This window comes from Pongo abelii, chromosome 1 (assembly GCF_028885655.2).
Source record: "Pongo abelii isolate AG06213 chromosome 1, NHGRI_mPonAbe1-v2.0_pri, whole genome shotgun sequence".
Taxonomy (NCBI): Eukaryota; Metazoa; Chordata; class Mammalia; order Primates; family Hominidae; genus Pongo; species Pongo abelii.
The window spans coordinates 77476184-77503426 of NC_071985.2; the positions used below are offsets into that span (position 1 = coordinate 77476184).

The 27243-nt window shown below is 33.9% G+C and overlaps 1 protein-coding gene across 6 annotated transcripts in view; it reads right to left on the reverse strand.

Annotated features, from left to right (window-relative positions):
- SUCO (SUN domain containing ossification factor) overlaps positions 1-27243 on the reverse strand; it is a 79534-nt gene that overhangs the window by 18434 nt on the left and 33857 nt on the right. For 3 of the 6 annotated variants that reach the window (XR_008511459.2, XM_009240894.3, XM_003775495.4), the window contains 13 exons: positions 22750-22873; positions 21736-21860; positions 21178-21245; positions 19519-19626; positions 17907-18012; positions 15918-15938; positions 15658-15713; positions 15087-15178; positions 14212-14277; positions 8313-8381; positions 7444-7534; positions 3423-4589; positions 2291-2378 (listed from right to left, as the gene is read on the reverse strand). Coding sequence is in view for 5 of the 6 variants with exons in the window: in XM_009240894.3 (XP_009239169.1) it covers positions 2291-2378; positions 3423-4589; positions 7444-7534; positions 8313-8381; positions 14212-14277; positions 15087-15178; positions 15658-15713; positions 15918-15938; positions 17907-18012; positions 19519-19626; positions 21178-21245; positions 21736-21860; positions 22750-22873 (2181 nt within the window). In the remaining variant the exon portion in view is untranslated. Of the gene's footprint in view, positions 1-2290; positions 2379-3422; positions 4590-7443; positions 7535-8312; positions 8382-14211; positions 14278-15086; positions 15179-15657; positions 15714-15917; positions 15939-17906; positions 18013-19518; positions 19627-21177; positions 21246-21735; positions 21861-22749; positions 22874-27243 lie in introns of those variants that run through there. The other 3 variants (XM_009240903.3, XM_009240891.3, XM_054525272.1) reach the window with 2 other exon arrangements.

Consider the following 27243-nt stretch of genomic DNA (forward strand, 5'->3'; position numbering starts at 1 on the left):
TTTGAAAACTGGCACAAGACAGGGATGCCCTCTCTCACCACTCCTATTCAACACAGTGCTGGAAGTTCTGGCCAGGGCAATCAGGCAGGAGAAAGAAATAAAGGGTATTCAATTAGGAAAAGAGGAAGTCAAATTGTCCCTGTTTGCAGATAACATGACTGTATATTTAGAAAACCCCATCGTCTCAGCCCAAAATCTCCCTAGGCTGATAAGCAACTTCAGCAAAGTCTCAAGACACAAAATCAATGTGCAAAAATCACAAGCATTCCTATACACCAATAACAAACAGAGAGCCAAATCATGAGTGAACTCCCATTCACAATTGCTTCAAAGAGAATAAAATACCTAGGAATCCAACTTACAAGGGATGTGAAGGAACTCTTCAAGAACTACAAACCACTACTGAACGAAATAAAGGAAGACACAAACAAATGGAAGAACATCCCATGTTCATGGATAGGAAGAACCAATATCGTGAAAATGGCCATACTGCCCAAGGTAATTTATAGATTCAATGCTATCCCCATCAAGCTACCAATGACTTTCTTTACAGAATTGGAAGAAACTACTTTAAAGTTCATATGGAACCAAAAAAGTGCCCACATTGCCAAGTCAATCCTAAGCAAAAAGAACAAAGCTGGAGGCATCATGCTACCTGACTTCAAACTATACTACAAGGCCACAGTAAGCAAAACAGCATGGTAATGGTACCAAAACAGAGATATAGACCAACGGAACAGAACAGAGCCCTCAGAAATAATACCACACATCTACAGCCATCTGATCTTTGACAAACCTGACAAAAACAAGAAATGGGGAAAGGATTCCCTATTTAATAAATGGTGCTGGGAAAACTGGCTAGCCATATGTAGAAAGCTGAAAGTGGATCCCTTCCTTACACCTTATACAAAAATTAATTCAAGATGGCTTAAAGACTTAAATGTTAGATCTAAAACCATAAAAACCCTAGAAGAAAACCTAGGCAATACCATTCAGGACATAGGCATGGGCAAGGACTTCATGACTAAAACACCAAAAGCAGTGGCAACAAAAGCTAAAATTGACAAATGAGATCTAATTAAACTAAAGAGCTTCAGCACGGCAAAAGAAACTACCATGAATGTGAACAGGCAACCTACAGAATGGGAGAAAATTTTTGCAATCTACTCATCTGACAAAGGGCTAATATCTAGAATCTACGAAGAACTTAAATTTACAAGAAAAAAATCAAACAACCCCATCAAAAAGTGGGCAAAGGATATGAACAGATACTTCTCAAAAGAAGACATTTATGCAGCCAAAAGACACATGAGAAAATGCTCATCGTCACTGGCCATCAGAGAAATGCAATTCAAAACCACAATGAGATACCATCTCACACCAGTTAGAATGGCAATCATTAAAAAGTCAGGAAACAACAGGTGCTGGAGAGGATGTGGAGAAACAGGAACACCGTTACACTGCTGGTTGGACTGTAAACTAGTTCAACCATTGTGGAAGGTAGTGTGGCGATTCCTCAGAGATCTAGAACTAGAAATACCATTTGACCCAGCCATCCCATTACTGGGTATATACCCAAAGGATTATAAATCATGCTGCTATAAAGACACATACACATGTATGTTTATTGTGGCACTATTTACAATAGCAAAGACTTGGAACCAACCCAAATGTCCAACAATGACAGACTGGATTAAGAAAATGTGGCACACATACACCATGGAATACTAGGTAGCCATTAAAAAGGATGAGTTCATGTCCTTTGTAGGGACATGGATGAAGCTGGAAACCATCATTCTGAGCAAACTATCACAAGGACAGAAAACCAAACACCGCATGTTCTCACTCATAGGTGGGAAATGAACGAGAATACCTGGACACAGGATGGGGAACATCACACACCCTGGCCTGTCGTGGGGTGGGGGGAGGGGGGAGGGATAGCATTAGGAGATATACCTAATATAAATGACGTGTTAATGGGTACAGCAGCAGCACACCAACATGGCACTTGTATACATATGTAACAAACCTGCACGTTGTGCACATGTACCCTAGAACTTAAAAGTATAATTTAAAAAAAAATTAAATAAATAAATCTTTCTCTAGAGAAGATAATGATGCTAATAGCTATGTAACTTTCCAAACATGACATCATATTAATATAACAGGCTTAAACACCAGCTATCAGGAGGAAAAAGTGAAACTACAATACTTATTCTTTCCCAGTGAGATCCTACAGAATTCAGTGGAAATTTATATAAAAAGTAAATAAGGGATGTAGAAGACCAACCTGCTCCTCTGCTATTCTTGAAGTATTCTGAAGTTTCACAATTGTTTTATTGAAAGCCTTTTGCATTTCTTCCATTTGTTTTCGGTACCTATGGAGTAAGAACTGGTTTAAATCAGCTTTAATTTCTTACTTATTCCACTTAGTAATGGAAACATACTTCTGATTTTGATATATGAGACAAATCTATTTTTCTTAAAGTGACTGTTATTCAGGCCTGTGCAATACAATTCTATTTATCTTCTGCTATGTAAAATTCAGTAATTTCTGTGGTTCCCTTGGGATGCAGATGGAGGTAGGGAAAAGTAAGAGCAGGTATGGGGTAGCTAAGTGGGCATGTCACACATGAACACACACACGATTAGCCAATTAATTCCATGTGTGGATTAGAAAAATTTCCTACTTCAGATATAAGACTGCCTTGGTGACACCTTATTAGTGGCATTTCAATTTAAGAGATGTAAGAAAAGGTGGTGTTTCAGGAACTCTGGACCCTTGTGCCTAGATGTTTGCAAAACGTTGGTAGAGAAGCCCTAAGGACAGACAATGGACACACAAAGGATAAAAAAAGAGTAAATAGGTTTAAAAAGCCAGGCCTGGTGTCTTAATGAATTGGCACTGTCTCTGGCACTTAAAAGCAGAAATTATTACAACTAGAACTAGGATGCCGAGACCTGTTTAAAAGAGAGCAAACTGCAAATGTGCCCAATCATCCAGTTCAGTCCATCCCTGTCTTCACTTATCTAAACTCTTAAGTGATATCTGGTCAAATTCCACTAAAACCTTTAAGGTCTATATACTATCATTTTTTCCATGAGCCCTCTGGGAATCAAGCAGAAAAAGTGGCTAAAGCAACTGAAAAAAGGTGAAAGTGAGTATAGATAATTCAAACTTGTTGCCAGCCTAATAAAAGTGTTTTGTCACTGGAAAGTACTTTTAAAATTAAAAACAAAAAATCAATTCATTAAGTCACTGATCAGCATTCAAGTAGCTTTCTTTCTCTCTCTCGCTAAAATTGTGCTTACCTCTATTATATCATGAGATAATTAAATCCTCTCCTGTAATCACAGGTCATACTCTATGCTGCTTAACTCACTGCGTGAAGCTGACTCTGCTAATTCATAATAAAGCTTACCTTTGGCTAAGCTCCTCCAGATAGCGACCACTGAGAGACATGTTAACTTCTAAGGCTTTAATACGATTATTAAGTCTCATAAATACTGACTCCTTTTGGTTTGATCCATGTACAAGATTTCCATTAGCATATCCTAGATCTGTAGAATTTTGTAATTCAGCATAAAAATCTGTAGCTGTCCTCTGTAACCCTCTCAAAAGGGCATCTTCTGGAGACTGTTCTTCTTCTTTTACTTCAGGTAATGAAGAAGAATCCACAACAGAAATCAAAGTTTGCTTTGCTGTGTCAGCTATATTCATTTTGGCTTCCCCATCTTCATTGTCGGGTACAGTGGCTGTATTTATTGGTGGCACTATTGTTTCAGACAGCTTTGTGAAAATTTGCATGGAGTTCACATCTTCTTTTATAATATTATCCATTAACTCATTAACTTTATTTGTTTCATAGGTAATAGATGGTTTCTCTATAGAACTAAAGCTCTCAGACTTTTGTTCTGCTTCATTATCGATCTCAACAGAACTCTCTTGGGGAATCACTTGTGATGGTGTATGTCCTGCCTCATATTCAACAGACTCAGATACTTCTATTTTAGGCAAGAGATTGATTTCTGGGGTAATATCTAAAACAAGAGACTGAGAAAGAGTTTGAGAATGGCTTGGTTCAAGTTCAACTGCATCTACAGTGTGATTCACCAAGTCATCTTGGTGCACACTACTACTTAAATCACCCAGAACAACAGTTTCAGCTTCCCTTTCCATATTCTTATTTTCCAATTCTCCACTCAGAGGCTGCAATACTGAAACATCTACTGACTCTGCAGGAAGTAGTAAGGGTGGTTGAGCAGACACAAGATAATCTTTTCCTTTACTCAAAGCAGTTCGGCTGCGCTGCCGATAAAGAGCAACTTTAACTGAACACCATTTATATATGTATTCCGAAAAACTAGAAATACAACAAATTGTGGTCAGTTCACTGCAAAATATTTGTGTCTCTGACTCAAACCAGGGTGATGATTCATCTTCCTGTTCACCGCTGCCCAGAAGGGTCACTGTAGATGGACTTGCCTCCTCTTCCTCCTCTTGAACTAACTGTACAATGGGACTCTCCTTTGGAGTATCTGGTGTTGACGGCTCCATGTCATGTGTGTGTACTTCAGTGGTTACATACCTAGAAATACATATATCATAATTATAAATCACTTACTTAGAAGTCTAAAGTTGAAATATGTTAAAGAAAAATAAATGTATCCATACAGAAGATCAAAGGTTGGAAATATAGAAGAAATTTAAGTTGTTTTTGGATAAATGTTTCACCTACAAAACATTTTTATTATAAAAACAAAAACTGCTCAGAAATGATAACAGAAATACTATTTATCAAGTGACTAGCTAGATGACACAAACCACCATATTTACCATATCAAACTTGCTTTCTTTTAATCTGTTTAAGAATTGTTTCTAAGTGAATACTTCCATTCACTGAATGTAGTGTTCCCTTCCTCTCATAAATATTTACTGAATCTTTACAAGCTTCACTATCCCTTACACATCAGAAATTAAGCCAACTAAGAGCTAGCTTAATAAGCTAGCTTAAATAAGGTCCAGAGCTAAAACTAGAATCTAGGATTCTTAATATTTATGAATGCACTTTGTACTTGAATACCCTACTTTCAAAAGGCAGCTAGGTTTCTCAAACATGATTTTTCTAAGAATGATTTGAGGAACTCCAATGCAGCATTAAACACACGCGCGCACACACACACACATGCACACACACACACACGCACACACACACCTACACACATAGGATTATCTACTTTAAGGACAAGAAACATATCTCCCTTCCTAAAATAATTTTGCTATCATCTAGGCTAATCTTCTATTATTAAAAGCCAAATACCTAACCACTTTAATAACAATTCTGGCTTATGATATGCTAATAGTGCTGCTATTAAACTACTAGTGCCACTATTAATATTCTATCCCATTTTGAGGCTGTGGAGTATGTATGTGGCATACAGGAGAGTGGGGGATAAAGCTTATGGGGACAGTGTTATAAATTATAATGCCTGTGATTCCTTCCAAGATAAAGATAGTTAATTACTGAGTGTAGCCTTATACATAAAAGGTCCAATATAAAAGAAATGGTAATTTAAATACCAAAAATAATTATGCTCAAACACACATTTTCCCATTCTGAAAAATTACTAAGCATGCCAGGAAATGTCTTCAAATAAAGACTAATGTCACAATAGCAAAGACAGAAGAAAGTAACAAAATAGTATCTATGAGGTAGACTTTCATTTTGGTAGTAAAACAGTAAATGGACCAAATTAAAACATAATTAGACTACACTTTGGTAAATAAAAAGATATTTATAGCCATATATATTCAGTCTCTAATAATATTTCTTACATATTCAGGTAATATATCGCTTTTCTACCAAATAATTTATGACAGTAAAAACAAGTAATGTCTGAAGGGGAGAGAGAAAAATTAAATTGAATTTGGTAAAAAATACTGAATATAGATGTTATATCCCATCTATACACACTGTAATCAGAAATATACTTTAAAAATTTTTTCTCAAATTCAGATGGCAAAACCTACTAAAACCTAGGAAAAGAAAATAAGTCGGCTACTCATAACTTTAACAGTGACATCCTATCATGGATTCCTTCATTGTCACATATTTGCTTCAAAAGATTGCTTCAAAAGCATTAAAAAGAATTTAAGACAAACATGAAGAAATACTGAATAAGAAATTATGCAAAAATATCTATTAAAAATATGGAAAAATAAAAACTGCTACATTAGCCTGTGACTATAGCTTTCAACAAATATTCCTATCTACTTGTGCATATATGTGTATGAAAGTGTGTACATATATATAAAAATCCAAATCAGTTTTATTTAGTTTTGAAAAATACGACATAGCGTGTTGTTAACTGAAGAAACTTAGTTACAAAATCAGGAACAGCAATCACAGCTCCACATAATTAGAAACACCAAGAATGTCTCTATCCCCAATAGATTTCTTAGGTCCTTTTAGGAATCAATAACACATATGCTATATTTTCTAATTACCCAATAAATATCTCCAGTAACTTTCAGGATTAACACAGGATAATATAATTTTCTCACTATGCCTTCCAAAGCATCAAAATCTCATTTTTGAAATAGTACAGTTCTTAGGAATTGCAGTTTAAAGCATACCCACTGCAGGTCTCATTACATACTATCTTGAACTAAGTGGTTCATATTCAAATATCTTATACTCTTTAAGTAGAGTTGTTCTAAGATAAAGGACTTGCAAAGTTTTATAGGGAGTGTGTCTAATGAAATATACATAAATTAAGTCTACAATAACTACCTGATTATCCAAATCATTATAAGCTTATTATTTATTATAGGTAAGAAGTAGAGGTACCAACAAAAGTAACCACCTCTGGCAGAAAGGACAAAAAATGAGTATATATTATATCTATTACCTATTTAGATACATCCCTGCCCAAAGTGTCCCCACTGCAACCCGGGGAAAGGCCTACATGATTCAGAGAAATGGAACAGTTAAGAGCTTGCTGTGTGGCAAACTCATTATTCAAGAACCACTGCTCTAGGTATTTTGGTAGCTTTCTAGGAATACCACAGATCAATGCTTTTAAACTTGAACTGAATAAAAAAAAGGGGGGGGGGCCTTTAAAATTTGTCCTCAAGCCTATACCTGCAGAGTAAGGTCAATTATTTGCAATATGGAAAAGAGTCACTGTTGTGAATAATGAAAGTAATATATAATACCCCCCCAAAAAAAAGTTTGATTGAATTATATTCCCAGTATGCATATACACTAATGGGAAGAAGCAACTCAAAGATTTTCTAAGTGGCCACAGAATGTCTATCCTATGATTCAGAGCTCTCTACAGGTAATCATTTCACACACAAATCACAAGTTCCTTTTTTATACTAATATACTTATCTCTCCATTGTAATAAAATTCTGTTTAATATCACATTATAACTTACTCAGGAGATGGAACAGGAGTTGAAACAGGAGTTGATTCAGGCATTTTAGGTGCAGCTGTGGCAGTGGCATTCTCAGATATACTTTTATTTCCTATTTTAAGAAAGATGCCCAATGTTGAGTTCAATTTTAAAAGCTGTACCATGAAAATATTTTACTAAAACAAATTTCTTGGAAGAGAAGAAAAAAGCCAAATAGGTTTGCTACTGCAGACTTTTTCTTAAAAAATCAAAGTTCTTTTAGGAAGAAATGATCATATAAGATCACAACAAGTAATATATATCGTTTCTCTATTTCTCAGATAATTAAATCAAGTCAGATGACTATGAATGTTGTGTAACCTTACGTGATTAATATGCCTTCTAGATACTGAAAGAGTTGTTAAAGAGAATGAGAGGAAATAAATGAGTCATTTTAAGTGTTCACTTGGATCTAAGCATTTTTTAAAAAACAAAAAGGCAAGACTGTTTCTTTTTGCCAAAAATATTGTTATTTGCCATTCTCTACGGAAAAAAAGGCTTTCTAAATCAAGCAGCTATTTAACACATAAAAGAATAACATACTTGAAGTACCATTAGGACATCAAAATCTCGGTAAAGAGATAAGGAATAAAATCATTGCTATTAATATTAGAGCTAGGAGAAGTCAAAAGGCAAATTCATAAGTTTTATATAGACAGTATTCTTTTATAAAACAGAACTTGTGAAATTCAAATAAACAATGAATAATAAAGATTGGTAAGTTCCTCTGAATTATTTCTATATTTCTAAATGTAAACAATCAAATTTTCTTAACTCATTACTTGATTTTCCTAAATATAAGGACCCCTGGAGTACTAGCTATTTAAAAGACCCATAAAATGATTAGGTACCTTCTGTCAGGTCTTCAGTTTTTGCTCCCAGAATATTAGCAGCAATATTCACCATATTTAGAATGGCATCTAAAACAAAATTCAATCAGAAAAAGTACCAAATACCTAAATATTCTAATATAAATTAATATCAGATAGTCAAAAAATCATTTGGAATGATCTTTTGCATTTTTTGACTGGTTACTTTTGTATTCACCTCACAACTAAAGTCCAATATAGGACACAAATAAATTTTAGCCAAAAGTGTAAAGCATGTATCTAAATTTTTATGTTCAAAAGGAATTTTATATTTAAATACTTTTCTTTTTGGAGACGGAGTCTTGCTCTGTTGCCCAGGCTGGAGTACAGTGGTGCAATCTCGGCTCACTGCAACAACCGCTGCCTCCCAGGTTCAAGCAATTCCCCTGCCTCAGCCTCCCGAGTAGCTGGGACTACAGGCACATGCCACCACGTCCAGCTAATTTTTTGCATTTTAGTAGAGACAGGGTTTCACTGTGTTGCCCAGGCTGCTCTCGAACTCCTGAGCTCAGGAAATCTGCCCACCTCAGCCTCTCAAAGTGCTAGAATTACAGCCATTAGCCACCACACCTGGCCTTAAATATACTTTTCTTGTAAAACTTCCCCAGACACTTTACCAAAACACTGTCTTCAGCATATTATAAATTCAAGTATAACTCAACATACAGTCTGTACCAGGACAGGAAAAAAATGTGATGACCAAAATTCTTATTTTACAGAAAAACCTATTTTTCTTTAAAAATTCTCTACAGTTTAAAATTTTAAAAAAGTGTAAAAAAGCAAATGCTTTTCCTACATTATGTGATTATCACAGGTAAAAACAAAACAGAGATTATCCAAAAAAAGCAGAAAATATTTTCAACGATTAGCCTATCATATCTATGGTAATACAGTTAAATTATAAATTGATATTGCATAGAATCAAATCTCTTTGATGACTTTAAAAAACTCATTGCCCAAAACAGCAATCTTTTTAAATCATAAAGCATACAAATTATTTAGTTAATTGGTTGGGGACAGGTATGGGACAGATTAATGAAAAGTCAAGGTCATAAAACAAAGTGTTGTAAAAAGCAATTTGCATACCTGCTAACCCTACTTCTCTTTTGAAGGAGGATATTTACATGAAAAAAGTGGTACAAACCTCAATATCTACATAGATATATTTATACATAAGCATAACAAAATATCAGAACTCCATAAAAAATGGTACTGGAAATAGAAGACCTTCCTTCCAGTAATGTGATGTAATTTCAAGTGAAATTAACTTTCATTCCCAGTCTAACCTTTGAAATTCCACTAGAAGTTAATTCTTGGGTATCAGATACTCCTACTATTAAAATACTAAGATCTGGCAGGGGCTACATATTAATCATCATACATTATTTCTGTCTTAATCTCCCTTCCTAAAGCGATCCACAGAGTATTCATCATATTTTCAATGAAAACCAGAGATGTGAAAAGTAGAAAAGGATCTAAGAGAGAAAAATCTACTACATCAGGAAGGTTGCAAGTAAACCAGAGTGCTGCCTGGAGCTCATCCTGTAAATATATGCTTTAGGACGGCAGAAAGTAGTAGCAGATTTCAAACTGCTTTAAAGTGATAGCTGGGAATCAGCCATAATGTCGATCTTCATGAAATTATGAGTGTATACGCTGAAAGTCAACAAAGCAGTGGTACTTTGTTTCTAATCATTACTGTAACACACAAAGGCTCGATATCTGCCATTTTAAAATGTTTAAATAACATTTTTAATATTGCCCTCTGACCTGGCAAACTGATAAACAGAAGTGGCCTTGATTCTTACTTAAGCTAAAGAGATGCTGCAGTATGAGATAACAAAAATGGAAACTGTATTCCCTCATAAACCAAGATGAAGTCTGGAATGGAAACTGTTACTTCCTCATACACCCTTTATAATGCCAACCAATACTGCAATATTATTTATGATCCCCTACCTACACTGCCACCTATAGTCAAAACTGACTGCTTCACAAAACCCAAATTGTACAATCAACAGTTTATATACTTTGTGTTTCAAAGTGAGATCTTATATGAGATTTCAAATTTTTTGACATTCATGATTAAACAATTCAAGATGTGTTAATCTGTGTAAAGAAAGTAGCTTTACAGTATTATTTCTGAACCTAAATTTTAACACCACTACCTACAATGAAGAAGATCCTTCTATTCGCCCTTTTAAAATATTATTTATTATCATCATTTCAGGAAACTTGGTAACAAAAGCAAAATTTAGCAAATTTCTTCTCAGCCCATTTAACCTAAAATAATTTTCCCGTGTTTACAGAACATTGCCTAATGTATCTTTTTTGTCTTTTGAGAGAAAGCAGAATTGTGAGTATTCTATTTTCAATTTGTATCCAAACACATGATAGTTTGTATACACCATGATTATCTGGCCATTAAAAAACTTTCAGAATAGACTAAAATAACATCTTTGAATATAATTGCCAAACTAGAGATAAAAATCCCTAGTTTTTTATCTAGGTTTTTTATCTAGATTTTTTTTTTTAATCTAGATTTTTTTTTTATCTAGGTTTTTATCTAGGTTTTTTATCTAGATTTTTTATCTAGTAATTCTCCTGGATTAGTCAACTTTTAAATTTTTGAATTGGGCAACTTACTCATCCCGCCTCATTCCTTTAGGAATAAAATGCTCCTAATATTTAGTCCTAAAGACCAAATATTTCCATATTATGTACTCAGTCTTCAGTGCTCCAATGGCTCTTTTTGATAAAGAAAACATTTTTCCAGGCCGCTGAAGTTGAAGAGTTTATATGATACAACAGAAGATAAACCAATAAAAAAAGACTTCCCCCTATGTGTACTATCTCTGAAGCATGCCCACATTTTCTAGGAAAATGGTCCTTCTAGGATCTACCTTTTTTCCACAAAAAACACTTGATTTAAAAAGTAAAAACTACATTTTCTCTTAAACATGCACATGCACCTGTCTCCCTTTAGCAGATATGGTGATTTTAACAAAAACCAAAACCACATATTTAAGAGCAAAGGCAGACCTGTGCCAATATCAAAGCAGGCAGAGGTCTGGCAAATTCACATGACAAAGAACAAGAAAATCAGAATGATATGGAGAAATCTTGTTGATGTAAAAGATTTAAATGTTTTAGTTCAAGAATGTAAACAAAAGAATCAGGAAGGCATACACACAAAGCCAAGAATGCTGCTCTAAGATAACAGCTTCTCCCTTTTTAGTAGTTAAGTAAATTATATAATATCAAGAATGTTTAAATATGCAGTGTGGATGCTCTTTGACATCCAACTTTCAGCACAGGCAAAGTATTCTGGTGACATATTTCCTATAACTACTAACTACTTGAGCAAAAAGAAAAAGGAGTTTCTATTAAGATTAAAGACAATTCTAGCTTGTGGATAGTATGTACAAATTAAAAACAAGAAAAAAAACTAGTTTCAAAATGGGCTAATTTCAAGCTAATTTAGAAAGCAGTGATGATTATAGTCAAACTCAAGACATTCTTGTGCCAAAGACCAGCTCTTTGAATCAGAACTACTGAAGTTCTGATTCCACTTTACTATTTACTTCTTCAAGTTATACCACCTTGGAGGCTATAGCTAATTCAGTCCCAAACTTCAGAGAAGAGTAGAAGGACACAGATACAGAAGGCAGCAGTGTTAGGCCAAGTCTATAAAGTTTTATGACAATAAAGTCTTATCACTCAGCTCTTACTGCCTCTCTTGTTCTAAAACTTCAGGAGGTGGAGATCATTTTAAATCTCATTTTACAGACTCAGCTGACATCCTCCCACCCATCTTATCGCACTGTATAAATTCTTTCAATACCTAGAACACTGGAAGATAACCTTGCCCTCCCAGAGATCTGTAAAAGGAAAATTAAGTGATATACCTTCAAGGAGAAAGATCCAAACAGAAGTATCTAAACAAGATTCTATGTCTAATTAATTGATATACTGATCAGAGACATGAATACAAACAGGGAAATGTCTTCCCCTGATATACGATTAGGTTTTTGTTTTCTTGTTTTTTTTTTGAGACAGTCTCACTCTGTCCCCCAGGCTGGAGTGCAGTGGAGCGATCTCAACTCACAGCAACCTCTGCCTCCTGGGTTCAAGCGATTCTCCTGCCTCAGCCTCCGGAGTAGCTGGGATTATAGGCGCACACCACCATGCTTGGCTAATTTTTGTATTTTTAGTAGAGATGGGGTTTCACCATGTTGGCCAGGCTGGTCTCAAACTCCTGACCTCAGGTCATCCACCTATCTCGGCCTCCCAAAGTAATGAGATTACAAGCATGAGCCACTGCGCCTGGCCTATGGTTAGGTTTTAATGGCATCTAGAAGTTAACCACATAGGAAGATATAGCAAGAAAATCCAGAATGTCAACACACTTTTCCTTTATCTGAAACTACAATAAGACATTATTTCCTTAAGGTGTCCTCTTTTTTCCAGTACCTACCAGAAGCTAGAGATCTTTTAGTCTGGGGCTATTTTCTGACCCCATAAAATAACGATGCTTCCTCAGAGCTAATTCAACATTACTGAGCTACATAAATGGCAGAATAATGACTACTATGTAACATATAAAATGCAAATTAAGGGAAACAAAAACATTAATATCCAGACAGATAAGACATTTCTTTCACTCCTAAAAAATACATCACATAGCAGTGAATAAGACTTATTTTTATATCAATAACTAGATAACTAGGAATCCTATTTAAAAGTAATCACTAATATCTAGAAAGTCAGAAGCCTAGCAATAAAGTAAAACAAAATATACTGAACTGAAATATAATAAAGTTGAATATTACTTTGTAATCACGAAAGATTTTCCTTCTACAGGTATTTTTAACACTCTTTTTCCCATCCCCTAAAAAGTCCACTGATGTCTATACTCTTCTATGGAGGTGGAAGAAGGCAAGGAAGGCAAGGAAGGCAGGAAGAGAAAGAAAAGAAAGGAAAGAAAGAAAGAAAAGGCTAGAAGGAGAGATGAAAGATGTAATTTTAACTCTATACACTGTGGCTACACAAAATATCAACCTAAGTATTTAGACTACTGGTTGAATAGCTAAAAAACTTACAAAGTCAATATTCACAGACATTGGAATTCAAGCAATTCAATTCACTAAGAGCAAAAAGTGACAAGCACACGCAACTAGTCTTCTATTTTACTAAGATTTGTTTTTATTAAATTTGATTAATAATTTTCAAATAAAAAGAAAACTACTTCTAGTTAATTCTACATTTTTCAGAAATAATCAAAAACATCACTGAACTATACCTACACAGACTCTAACCATGAAAAATAAAGTGTCAGGTAATGGTCTTTCCAGTAGTCTCCCTAGTGAGCCTACCACTAGGTTGGGATTCTATTTTGGAATAACAACAAACTAAACCACTAGTATATCTTATTCATTGTTTCTTAGTTTACAAAGAGTATATTATTACTAGTATTCTTATTGGTATTCATTATCACGATGGTAGGAGCACCCTTTATATTTTGTAACTAAATGGCAAACTAACCATATCCATAGATTAACCGTGGTATGACTGTTTTAATAATTTTTTCCTCAAGAAAATCCACAGCCCTTTCTTCACTATCAGGAATCTGCCCCAAAATGTGAGCGTCTAATTAGAGTAGAAGAAACACCTTTATTACGATTGCATTTGTCTCTCTCCTCTTTCTTTTCATATATTCTTATCGCATTTCTATAAAAATACTTTTCAAAAGACAGTATCTTTTATTTCAACTCAAAGTTCAACACTGGGAGAATTCTCCTCAACCATACCATGACAAAATGTCCATGTGTGTCAGAATGAAAAAGTAGTAGACTGAATAGAAAATCCTCAAAATACTCACTTGTAGCAGAACCAAGAAGATTTTTTGAGGATTTATCCTCTCCAGTATTATAATCCAGTGGATAATCTGTTAAAAAAGAAAATAAAAATAATTATGCTGAGATCTAGCTCCAATGGTAACATATTTAAAAGCTCAAACTATGTCCTGTCAAAGTCAGCTGACATTTAAAACATTTTATAATAAATATGAATCATATTATCTAAAACATGTTCACAAAAAGCATGTAAGATTAAGAAACCATTTAACAAATATAAACCAAGGAAAATAACTGTAATGCTTACCAAAATTTTAACCACATTTATAAGACGTTTTTATTCAAGCTTTCAATATACTTTACCAACTCTTAGTCAATGTCTTCATTTCACTCTTGAGAAAATTTAGATTGTTCAAACAATAGTTTAACACATCTTAAAATAAGGACTTAAAGAGGAAATGGAGAGTGTCATAAAACTTTCCTGTAACTCTTTAGAGTCACAGGATTTCTCAATGGCTCACAGAAGGCCAAAATGTGCTTGCTCTTAGGCTCATGGGAAATCACAGGCATTAAAGCTCATCCTACTATTTCAGTATCTTGTGAGTTTAACAGATTTTTGGCCCTGGCATAGGGATATAATAATAATTTATACCATTAATGTTATAGAAGGAAGTTTCAGTTACAAATAAGTGATAGATAAGCTTGGAAAGCAATACAAATACAAAGCAATCATATTAGAAAACAGATTTAAGTAAAAGTTGATTAGAGTTAAAAACAACAAAACAAAAGCCTGAAGACAACAGTCATATTGATTTAAGTAATCTATACTCCCCCATTACTATTCGATTTTTAAAAAGTAAAAAAAAATATACCTAACAGTCATCTGTTTGATGTCACTTACCATAGTCCTCATCAAATAGTTCCTGGCGTTCTGAGTGATACTGGGAATCAGCAATTTCTTCATATTCTTCCACCATGCTAGTGCCAAATACCCTATCAACAACAATTTCATTGAAGACTTCCAAAACAAAACACTCGTTAAGACGAATCTCTTCACAATAAATGAGAAACATCAACTTTGGTCATATTTTGAGGGCCACTGGCTTTTGGACTCAAAAATAATGGCTGCTCCTTACATTTAAGTCATCTACTGTTTCAATTAAAATGTAAAACTAATCTATTTAAGGCATTTAAATGGATGAGTTTTTATATCAGTCTAAAATGTTTCTGTGTATTATCATCATAGCAAAATAGCAAGCAAGTTAAAACAAATACACAAAATGAGGTTTATTTTTAAAAGAGGATATTTTGACATTTTTCCAAAATGCATTCAAAACAAAGGTTTCACAGTTTTTATTTCTATGGTATTAACTCACGTAAGAGAAAATTATTTCTTCACTTTAAATGTATCAAAAATTTTGTATATCAATTTTTTAAAAAGCACTCAATAAATGTATTTTGTTCTGCATTACCTTATAAGGCTTAATGGACAAAAGTGCTCTGATCCAAAATGTGATAGCAACTCAACCTAAAGAATAAAAGCACATAAAATGGGAAGCCAGCAGACAGCATGTAAGATTATCTAACGATATACTCAGTTTTTTCATTATAACATTTCTAAACATTTCTATAAAGTCCTTATTTTCCCCAAAATCAATACTTGTAAAGTTTTTGTAATGCATTAATATGCCATGCCCTGTTATTTAATAGTGCAAAAGAGAAGGTTGCTAACCTTTATGTACTTGATGAACATCTGAAGCAAGAGAAAGGAAAAGAAAAAGAAATCAGTTCCAAAGTCTAGACATCATGCAATAAGCATCTTTAAATATTTGTAAAGTATGTTGTATAAAGTATGGAAAGTAATGTCATGTGATGGATAACACTGTAGTATTCTTAATTCCTTGCAGAAATAAAAGCAATGATTTAAATTTTCGCCATCACAACCTGAGCGTATAATCTAAATGATTGCAATGAAACAAATTAACTTTAAGTTATAAATTAACTAATCTATAAGCCATTGCTGTTATTTTATATAGCTGTTAGATAGAAAGCATTCTAAAAGCAATTAATAAACAGTATCTAGAAACAATCTTTAAGTATTACAGACATGTATCAAGTATATATCCATATATGAATTTATATATTGATATATATGCACATATACATATATATTCTACACATATACATATTGATAACAGTCCATTATGAAATGATATTTATACTTGTATATTATATACAACTTATTTCAGGGAAAGTATGAATTTTTAGTATGCTATGTTATTTCAAGTACAACTTACAGAAGTGGAAGATATATACCAATTGGCCTTTCGAATGTATGCTATTAAAAAGTAGTAGATTTGGGTGTAGTTATTTTAAGATAAGGAACATCCAGGTAAAAAAATTATATAACATTATTACTATAAAATGAAAATCAGAAAGTAATTTTTCTCCGCTTTTCATGAGCTCTAAGTATATGTTTCTTGCTTTTAGACTCAATTCTACCAAAGAAGGTTTTTTATAAAACTCATATTTAAAATGCTGTATAATCTCCCACCATAAAAGGAACAAGGTGGAAAGTTTTATAAGGCATTTTTTATGTTTCCAATAAAATATCCTTACATTATTAACAAAGTAGATGGTACAAAGAATAATTCTCTAAATTATTTCATTTGAGTTGTCTTACTTGCAAAATTAAATACGATTTTATCACCTAGCAAATGATTTTTAACACTTTTGCCTCCAGAGTGAAGAAAGTGTACTGTATAACAAATTGTTTCAGTACTCATTTTAAAAGGAAATGAAAACATTCCTTAATTTTTTTGAATTAATAATTTTGAATTATTAACTGAGAATATCAAGTTTATTTTAAAAATAGAATTTAGCATTTTTATACTGAGATTAAGAATACTACAAGTTTACCTATTTATAGAAGTCAATTTAAAACATGCTTTAAAAAGAGATGGTAAAATCACAGAAGACAACATTAGGTAGCTATAAGTTCTCACATTTAAAGAAGAAAGGATAGAAATTAGAACTGCTGCCATTCCAAAAATGTCATAATATTAATTCAATAGTACTTTAAGGTATGGCTATAATTTTAAAGAAAAAAAAGAGGAAAGGAAGGAGTAAGAACTTCCCCTGTTTTGTCTAACCCAATTCAAAAGTGATAATTTTACTTGATTAGTTGGTAGAAGCAGCAGTGGAAATACAGAACATCAGTGTTTAAAACTCTATTTTATTTGCAATTGGTACTCCGACACAGAATGTTTCATTCGGCTATACAAAGAAAAAGATAAAACCTGTAACAATGCCAAATAAGTGGACATTAAAGATGAAATGATCTAAGAATCAGAGTCTAACAAGAAATTACACCTGCTTTAAAGACTTCAGTGACCAGCAATGATTTCAGTTTCAAAATAGAAAGAAAGATACTATGAAGATGACATTTTGCATAAAGACTCAAAAAACTTAAATAGTTATAATTTGGAATTTTATCAGGGCCATAAATAACAAAAAGCTGGCCTAGACTTCCAGCAATGCAAAAGGGAATGTAGCAATATTTGACTCATGAAATAATATACCCAAGTAAGAATTATCTATTAAGTGGTATAGTGTAGTCTATTTCTTCACTTTTCTGATTTCTAAAAAGCTGAGGTGTATAAAGTGTGAATAACACGTATATTTTCAATATAGAACATAGTCCTGTATGTGTCAACATTACCTTGACATATTTTGCATACATCTGTTCATCTAAAGGGAAACTCTGTACATTCCGCTCATCTCTACCATGAAAAGTACCCAGCTTAATCCACTTATTTGTTGGATATCTAAAAAATATAAGAAATATGTTCTTTTGTAAAAATTATAAACCACATATTGAGAGGTTCTATCATATTTTCAAAATATAATTTTTTTCCTTTCCAGGTGAACACGCTGACTTAACAGTTTAATACATAAATACATACATTCAATACATTTTCTTTTCCAACTGAACTGACGGGTTTCTCTTTACCAGGGAATGCCTTGAAAAATCACACCATTAACAAAAAGTAGGACCAGTACCACTTCTTGGGGTTTGCGAGGAGGTTTTATAACAGAAAGTCACCAAGAGACTGTCTTGGAAGAAGGTGTCACAGCTCTTCACATACTGACATGTGTAATAATGTAAAGTATAAATACAAGTACTGGTGGAAAGAGAAGGGAAGAAAAAACTTTTAAAACCACATCTGAGTTTGACATATCTGTTCCCCTTTAAAGGAGACTTTAGTATTTAATATAAAAGACTAAAACTATTATATCTGTTTACTGAAACATTATAAGAACTCCTCAAAATAATGAGCCCTCTTATCACGTTAAAAAAATACACTTTACTTATCAGAGCTGTGTATGTTCATTTGACATATAAGAAAATTGCAGCTGAGAGAAAAAGAAGTGAACTGAGCAAGGGTAGTGGCAGAATAACAGAATTCTCAAGAGGTCTTGAGAACCGACTTCAAAAACTGTATATATGCAATGCTGAGTGTGAGGTGGAGGAAGAAACATGAAGGAAAACCCTTAATGATCAATGACAAAATAACAGTTCCATAAACAAACAGCATCCTACATGGCATATCGTGGACACTCAAAAAGTATTTATGAAATGATTTAACATCTCTGTTGAACAAAAAATAATGTGTACACATTAAAAATGATACGTGTAAAAGACAAAAGAGTATTTCCAGGATGTAAAAGTACATATTTTTATAGAATTAATAAGTAAGTGCATAGTGAAGAAATATATTAAAATGCTAATAAGGGCTATCTCTGGTTGACAAAATGCAGTTCTATTCCAAATTCCTCACAACATATGTTTATTTCTTTTATAATCACACATGTACAAAAAGTTTTAGAATATATTTTAATAAAAATATACCTCATAATATAAAATAAAGCACCTACACATGTATGTTTTTAACAACTTTTAAAAGAAATGTTTAGAAGCATGATAGCATAATGACTGAAAGTAAAGACTTTGAAGTCAGAGTTGTAGTTCTGAATCTTGGTTCTCAAACTCACAAGTCATGTGACCTGCGCAAGCTACTTAATCTCCCCTTTTCTGTTTCCCCACATTATAAGAGAATAATATCATATGGTTATGTTTAAAGCATATGAGCTAATGAAGGTAAAAGGTAAGTGATTAACAAGAGCCTACAATACAGTCATATTATCGTTGTTATTACAAACTGACCTTTAAAAAATAAATGGACTGAAGTCAAAATAGTGACCCACTTTTTTTTTTTTTTTTTTTTCCAGAGATCCAACATAGACCCTACAGAAACAGCTTTGGAATTTACCTGTCACTGATAGAAACCAGAAAATCTTTAGGAGTAGAAGAAAATAATTCATAATTTGCAATATCAAGCTGTTTTACTTGAATTGGTTCACAAAGTTCAATAACAAACCTTCAAAAAGAACAAAAGACAATTACTTAAACCAATCAAAATAACAGTTCATATTAAATATGACATTAACATTTTCCATAAATTAGACTACCATTAAGAGTTACTCATTAAAATGTTAAGAGTAGGGTATGTAGCCTTAGTTGTCTATAAGAAGCATCTTTAAATACTTCCCAAAGGATACCATTAGTGGGGGGAAAAAAACCTGTAAATAAAACAATATTGATTTTGCTCCATCATATTTTTTAAAAAATTCTTTTTTTAAAAAAATTTAACTCATTCTTGGAGAAGGGATGACTTACTTAAGAACAGACAGTGACAGTGTAAAATGACTAGTCTAGAGGATAGTTTGGCATATACATTGTCTTAAAAAGTTATCACAGTCTTCGATTTAGTTCTTAGAAATTTATCTTAAGCATTCAAGGCTTCAGATGTCCACCTTTGTATATATATTTTGCATATCAAAGTACACACAGTCTATAAGGGCAGGGGGGGATATCAAGTTAAATATTTAGCAAAGAGAATTAACAAATTATGGTTCATCCAGACAATGAAATACTAAACAGCCATTAAAACTGGTACCAAAAACTATCATTTCATTTACATAAAAAATCTAGAGACTGTAAACTAATTTATAGTAACAGAAAGCAGATCTGTAATTGCTGTGGGGGAAGAGAGTTTGAGAGACATTACAAAGAGGTATGATGAAACTTTTGGGAATGACGGATATGTTTGTTATCTTTATTGTGGTGATGGCTTCAGATACATAAATGTCAAAAGTTACCAAATTATACACTTTGACATGTAGTTTATTGTACATGCAATTTATTGTACGTCAACTATACCCCAATAAAGCTGTTTTTTTTTTAAATGATGCTAAGATTTACATTTATTAACATGGAAAGATGCCAAAAATATTGCTGCTTAGGAAAAAATTAAAAGCATGGTTCCATGTGCATAATATAAAACTGCATACAGCACGGCATTGGGGGAAAATAAATACCCATGACATCTAACACTCTGGGTATACACAGCACTGGATGGCCTACTTATAGATAAATGAATGCTCCAGGCTTATGTTCCACCCCTAGTCTCATTGTATCTTTCCTCTTGTAATATCTAACAGTCACCCAGAAGAAACATATTCCTTTTTAGCACTGCCCCCTTATTCTTACAGTTCCTGAATACCTCTGCCTCATTCATCTGCCACTTCCTATTAATCCTTCAAGATTCAGCTCAGGAATTACCTCTTCCAGGAAGTCTTCTCTCATCTCCTCTTGCAGTTATGCACCATCACTCTTTCAATAACACCCTTTCAACAGTACTTGTTATACCATTTCATAATTGTTTAACCAGATCTGCCATTTTTTGCTTTTTGTGACCTCCTCAAAAGGAAAGGAAGGCATTTTGTCCTCGGTTTTGCATAGTATCAGCACTAATCAATCATAAAAGCTTATTAAATTATTATATAAATCAATCTAATCCTAATGTAAAAGCTTAACATAATATGCATATATATGTAGAATGTACTTTTTAAAATTGTGTATTACTCACCAAATTTTAGTGCTGCAAGGATTCAACATATAAAGATCCATATTTTCTATAAGAATAGCAGATGTGCTCTATTTTAAAAAGAGGAAAGGAAACAAATTACTTAAGGAACAATGAAGAAAGTATTTATTTTAACTTTAAAGTTTTCTGGGACTTCTGTATTTTTAGATCTTAAGTACACCTAAGACTTTAAAACACTCACTTGGGAAAAAAGCATAAAAGTGGCTAAGATTCACCATTCACGGCAACAGCATTAAATTAGTGTTACAATGATACATTTAAAATTCAATGCCTGTTACTTTAAAGAAAAAAATAATATTTTAGTTATTTCCTTTTTAAAATTTCATACGGGTTTTAAAAGTTAAAAAATGCAGGGTAAAATACATCAGCCAATATAAATAAGAATTCATACAAGATAATGTTTTGAAAAGCATATTCTACTTTTATTAGTGAATAAGGAAAATATCTCACATTAAAATATAGTTCCCAGGAAACAAATGCCTATATTTTAAAAAGTCGTTAATTTCCTATATATACAAAATTTTATATTTAAGCACCTACCTTGGCTTCTGGATTAGCTGCTAGAATTTTGGCACCACATTCTACTGAGGCATAATTATTTCGATTTTTCTGGACCTTTTTGGTGGCATGTGAACCTCCATTAGAAGATGCATGCATTGACTGACCTGCAGACAAACCTTATTATAAATATTTATATATATATATTTGATGATTATGACTGAAAATACCTCTAGCAACACTGATCTCAAAAGCAACAAGCTGTCTTCTAGAAAAGAATGGGTTTTAACACTTGAGAGAATATTTTAAAAATTCATAAAAAAATCAAAGTGCTCCACCTCAATAGCTTTAAAATATCCCCCCAAAACAAATTAACTACAAAATTCTACATTACTTATGTCTAAGTAATATAACTCACAAAATGAAGCTTGTCCATGAGAATCAAAGCTTTCTGTATTTATATCTATTATAAACATCTATTAAGGATGTATTTTTTAAATTATTTAATTTTTTTTTTTTAAGCTCTGGGGTACACGCGCAAGACGTGCAGGTTTGTTACATAGGTAAACACGTGCCATGGTGGTGTGCTGCACCTAATAACCCATCACACAGGGAATAAATTAACTATAGTTTTAGTCAGCCTCCTCTCCCTCATAACATAAGCAAGCTTTTCTTTAGGTATGTTCTTGAAACATCATATGTAAAACATCTTTTGGTAAGTTAAAGAATATTTTAAACCCAAGGATTTTATGCAAGTTCGTTTTGAGTTTCATATGAATTTTAAAATAGTTTCCATGCCTCAATTTTCCTCGTATTGTGATGAAAATCACTGCTATGCCTTATTTTATGCTCACTTAATAATTTACAAAAACTGTATGTAATTATATACAGGTACATGATAGACGGATGGATCAACAGCAACTTGGTTACGTTTCACCTTTAAAAAGTTTTCAAAAGTAAGTTTTATTTTGTTTTACCAATCAAAAAAAGAAAGCATATTAAAACTACACCATAAACTTAAAAAAAAATGTTTAAGGAACTCAAAGACTTCCTTACTTTTTTCTTTTTCTACTTCCATAACTTTCTTCTTCCATTCATCAAATGTTGGTATATCTTCTGGATCTTTGGGACTTGCTACTGATGTAGGGTCAATGTCTCCCGGTTTTGTATAATCAGAGCTCTGAAAGAAACACCAAAAAATAAGACTTCAACTTTCAAATAATACAAATAAATTTTAGAAATAAATACAAATGTTTCTGTCAAATTAAAGTTCCAATTTATAATGAATGATTATATTTTGAAAAAATAAAAAACGTAAAAAGAAAGGTTTTGGTTTACTTAAAAGTTGAATTTCTCTTGAGATAATTCAAACATTCTTTTTAGGATGTGTTCCTTCACTTGTTAAGTGATATAAGCATAGGTCGTTGAAAAAAATAATTATATAAAACTCTAACGCAAACAATTACTCATATGTAGCCTGTACAAATGAATAAATTGTATACTTGCCATGCATCCACCTTAAAATATAAGTTAATACATCCATTAAAGGAAGCTAGATAATTTTAGATGTTTTAATATTATTTCCACAATATCCTTAAAAAGAAACACTGTGTACACAAAAATTTTAATCAAATTAAAAAATCTAAATGTGAAAAAACAAAACTTTACATTTTAGAGGAAAATGTAAAAATCTTTATAAATCATGTTAACAAGATGCAGAATGCATAAATCATTTTTAAAAGCTGATACATTTGGCTAGGTTAACCATAAATGACATGGACGAATAAGTCACACACTGAGAGAAGTATCTGCAATACATTCAGTCAACAAAGAATTATTATCAAGTATAAAGAGTATCAGCAAATCAAATAAGGGGATGGGGTAGGTGGGAAGCAAAGAATAAAATCAATAAATTTGCAAAAAGAAATACAATTTCAGTAATAATCATGGAATCCAAATGAAAGCCTGAGATATCATATAAATCAGTGGTCCACAACTTTTCTGAAACCAGGGACCAGTTTCATGGAAAATTTTCCCATGGATGGGGCGGGGAGATGGTTTTGGGATGAAACTGTTCCACCTTAGACCATAAGGCATTAGATTCTCATAAGGAGTGCACAACCTAGATCCCTCACATGTGCAGTTCACAATAGGGTTCGCACTCATATAAGATTCTAATGCCACCACTGATATGACAGGAGGCAGAATTCAGACGATAATGCTTGCTTACCCGCTGCTCACCACCTGTCGTGCAGCCTGGTTCCTAACAGGCCATGGACTGGTGCTGGTCTGCGGCCTGGGGGTTGGGGCATGCTGACATAAATTATACAAATCTAATGGAGTTTAAAGTGTGATAGTCTGTGGCCAAGTGTGAAATATCTGCTGAGCCAAGAGAAATCTATGCTAAAAGGAGTTTAAAATTTAACAATATCAAAATGTGCATAATCCCTAAATACTCCCCATGTATAAATCTAAAACACTCATGTGTGTCCAAAAGATATGCATAAGAATGTTCATTAGAGCACTGCTTTTAATACCAAAAATAATAACCTAAATATCCATTAAATGAAGAATGGATGAACTGCAGTAGTCACTATAAACAGAGCAGTGGAAACAATGAACAAATCTCAAAAACAATGTCAAATAAAATGTTACTTAAGGCAAGAACGTCATTTATATTAAACTCTGCCACAGAATAATATATATTGTTTATACTTATTTGAAAAGCTCTAAAACTAAACAAAAAAACCCACTAAATTTAAGACAGTGGTTATATCTGAAGACAAGAGAAGGAATACTGGGGAAGGGCACACAATCTTGTGACTTTTTTTCCTCTTAAACTGAATAATGAATACACAGACCTTTATTCTATTATTGAATCATTTCTGTATTCCTAAAACAAAGTTTTGATGTGTTCATTAACACTATCTTGAGAAGTGTACAAAATCTATTAGATAGGTAACTCTGGTAAACAATATAAGTCTCGTTTAGTTTATATTTGCTACATAAGAGCATGCTTTTGAGCATTAACATGAAATATCCATAACTTCTGGGACTATTTCTTTTTTTCTTCAAAGGAAGTAGAGCCATTTCTAAACCTCCCTTTAGGAAGACAGCAATTTGGTCCCCACCCAACTTCCATCTTAGAGTGCTTTACAGAACAAGTTGATTTACTAAATGAATGAAGTGTATGGCTATTTAAAACAACACATGCCAGAAAAAGATAAAAGAGCTAGTATTACCACTAATTTAATTTTTTTCAATTAGATAATAAAAATCTAGTTTGAATATAAGGAAGGAGACAAGACTCGACTGACTCCGGAGGCAGGGCTCTGACACCGAACCATATGGATGACCACATGAAACAGGTCAGGAGCAGTTTCCGTAAGACATCCCCACCAGTGTGCCTTGTCAGTTTAGCATTGCCATGGCAACAACTGGAAGTTACCACCCCTTTCCGTGACAAGGATCCAGCAACCTGGAAGTTACCACCAATTTCCTAGAAATTTCTGCATAAACCACCCCTTAATTTGCATATAATTAAAAGTGGGTATGACTGCACAACTGCCTCTGAGCTGCTACTCTAGGCACCCTGCCTGTGGGGTAGCCCTGTTCCTCAAAGAGCAGTACTTTCTGCTCCTGCTGTATACAGTCACTTCAATAAAAGTTGCTGTTCAACACCACCAGCTTGCCCTTGAATTCTTTCCTAGGTGAAGCCAAGAACCCTCCTGGGCTAAGCCCCAATTTGGGGGCTTCCCTGTCCTGAATCATCTGGTGACCACAAAGGGATGAAGAAAGCAGAGATGGCAGTGACTGGAGGATAGGCAAGATGATGCAACAGCAGAGATGGAGAGAAGGTGATTGGCAAGAGCCAATGAGAGATGGCAGTCAGAGAAACAGTGAGAAAATAGCAAGGGACAACAAGAGACAGCAGTTAACAAGACAGCAAGAGATGGCAGCAGGTGAGATGAGCAGAGAGGTAACTAAGCAGAGCTGTAACACCTGAGCTCTAACGCTAATCAAAGGCTCTTTTGAGAGGCATCATTTTCCCTGGCAGACAGCACAGCTGAGCAGATGAGCAAGTGGCCATAGTGCCACTGCCTCATATGGGACCCACTGCTCTGACAGGCAGACCGGTAGGTTACCAGCCCCTGTGCAAGCCCCTCCCACTGCAGCAGCTGAACCCACTCTAGATGAGGGAAAACTGGAGAGACCTTCACCCAAATCCTATGTGGAAGATCAGTCATATTTTGGCTTCTGCGGATGGGTGTGTCCCCTCTACCACCCCCTATAATATCAGGTAAGCTAGGGAATAAAAGCCTTTGGCTAAGTGGTCAGTTAAAAGCCCCCATCGTTAGTGTGCCCTGAAACACATCCTGAGCACCTCTTCCACTGGTCCTTGCCCTTCTATTTCATTATTCCACCAGTCATTTCACTTTCAATCCTAAAATGTGTGCAGTCTTATTGTTTGCTTTTAACTTTCTGTCAACTGTGTGTGGGCAATTGTTTAAGGTGTGACACTTAGTTGTGAGAGGTTCCCCCAGTGTGTTGACTCTGGGACACCAGAGTCACATTCTGTGACCTCAACTCGGTCGTGGGACACTGTTGGCTGCACCCGGGGTGCACTAGGGTTTTTGGCATTGGTGAGGGGACCCTCCTTGGCTTAAATGCAGGCACTCTGGGTTTTCAGCATTGGTATTATAGACTGCACCCCAGATGCGCTGGGGTTTTTGGCACTGACATTCCTTTAGGACTGTGGGTTACAGCCCCTCTCCCTAGGGGAGTATTAGTCTTGCCCTTTTCTGTCCTAAAGTTAGAAGTATTATTTTCCTAACAGCCAGTTGCAACCCCCTTCTTGGGAGGTGTCTTATAACTGCTTTGCTTGTAACTGCCCCTCTTGGTCAAAGGAATTGGGAGTTCACAGGCTCCTGACCTCAAATGGACAGCCACCTACAGCAGTCAACAAGTGGCTACCTATTTTCTCAGTGTCTCCGCTACCAGGTAGGTTCTCCAGCAAGTCAGGGCCTCTGAAGTCTCCCCTTTGGCAACCCTTTCCTAGGTAAATTACTTATGTGCATAGGCTTTAAAATGATTAAAATGGCATGAGAATAGAATAGAACAGAACAGAACAGAACAGAATAGAATAGATTGAGCTTATTGTATGATATAAAATCTAAAAATGGTAAAATGGTTCTCATCTATAAAATTCTAATGTCTGGTAGGCAGTTCAGGACTTCTTGCTAGGTTTACATAAAATGTGCTAAAGAAATGTATTTTTTATTGGGAAAAAAATGTTTTGTTTAATTTGGAAGTTACTAAAAGGGAAGTTCAAAATATAAGGAAACCATTAGGTAGAAAAGACAGACATAAAGAATGTTATGGATAGAAAATGTTTTCTCTTTGTTTTGCAAAGGATATAAAAAAATAGTAATTTTATATGAGGGAGAAATCTTGCATAGTAAATCCTTGTCCTAAAGTAAAATGTCTGGTTATTCAAGAAAGAGGTAGTACAGGACAATGTATTAGTCCATTCTCACACTGCTATAAAGA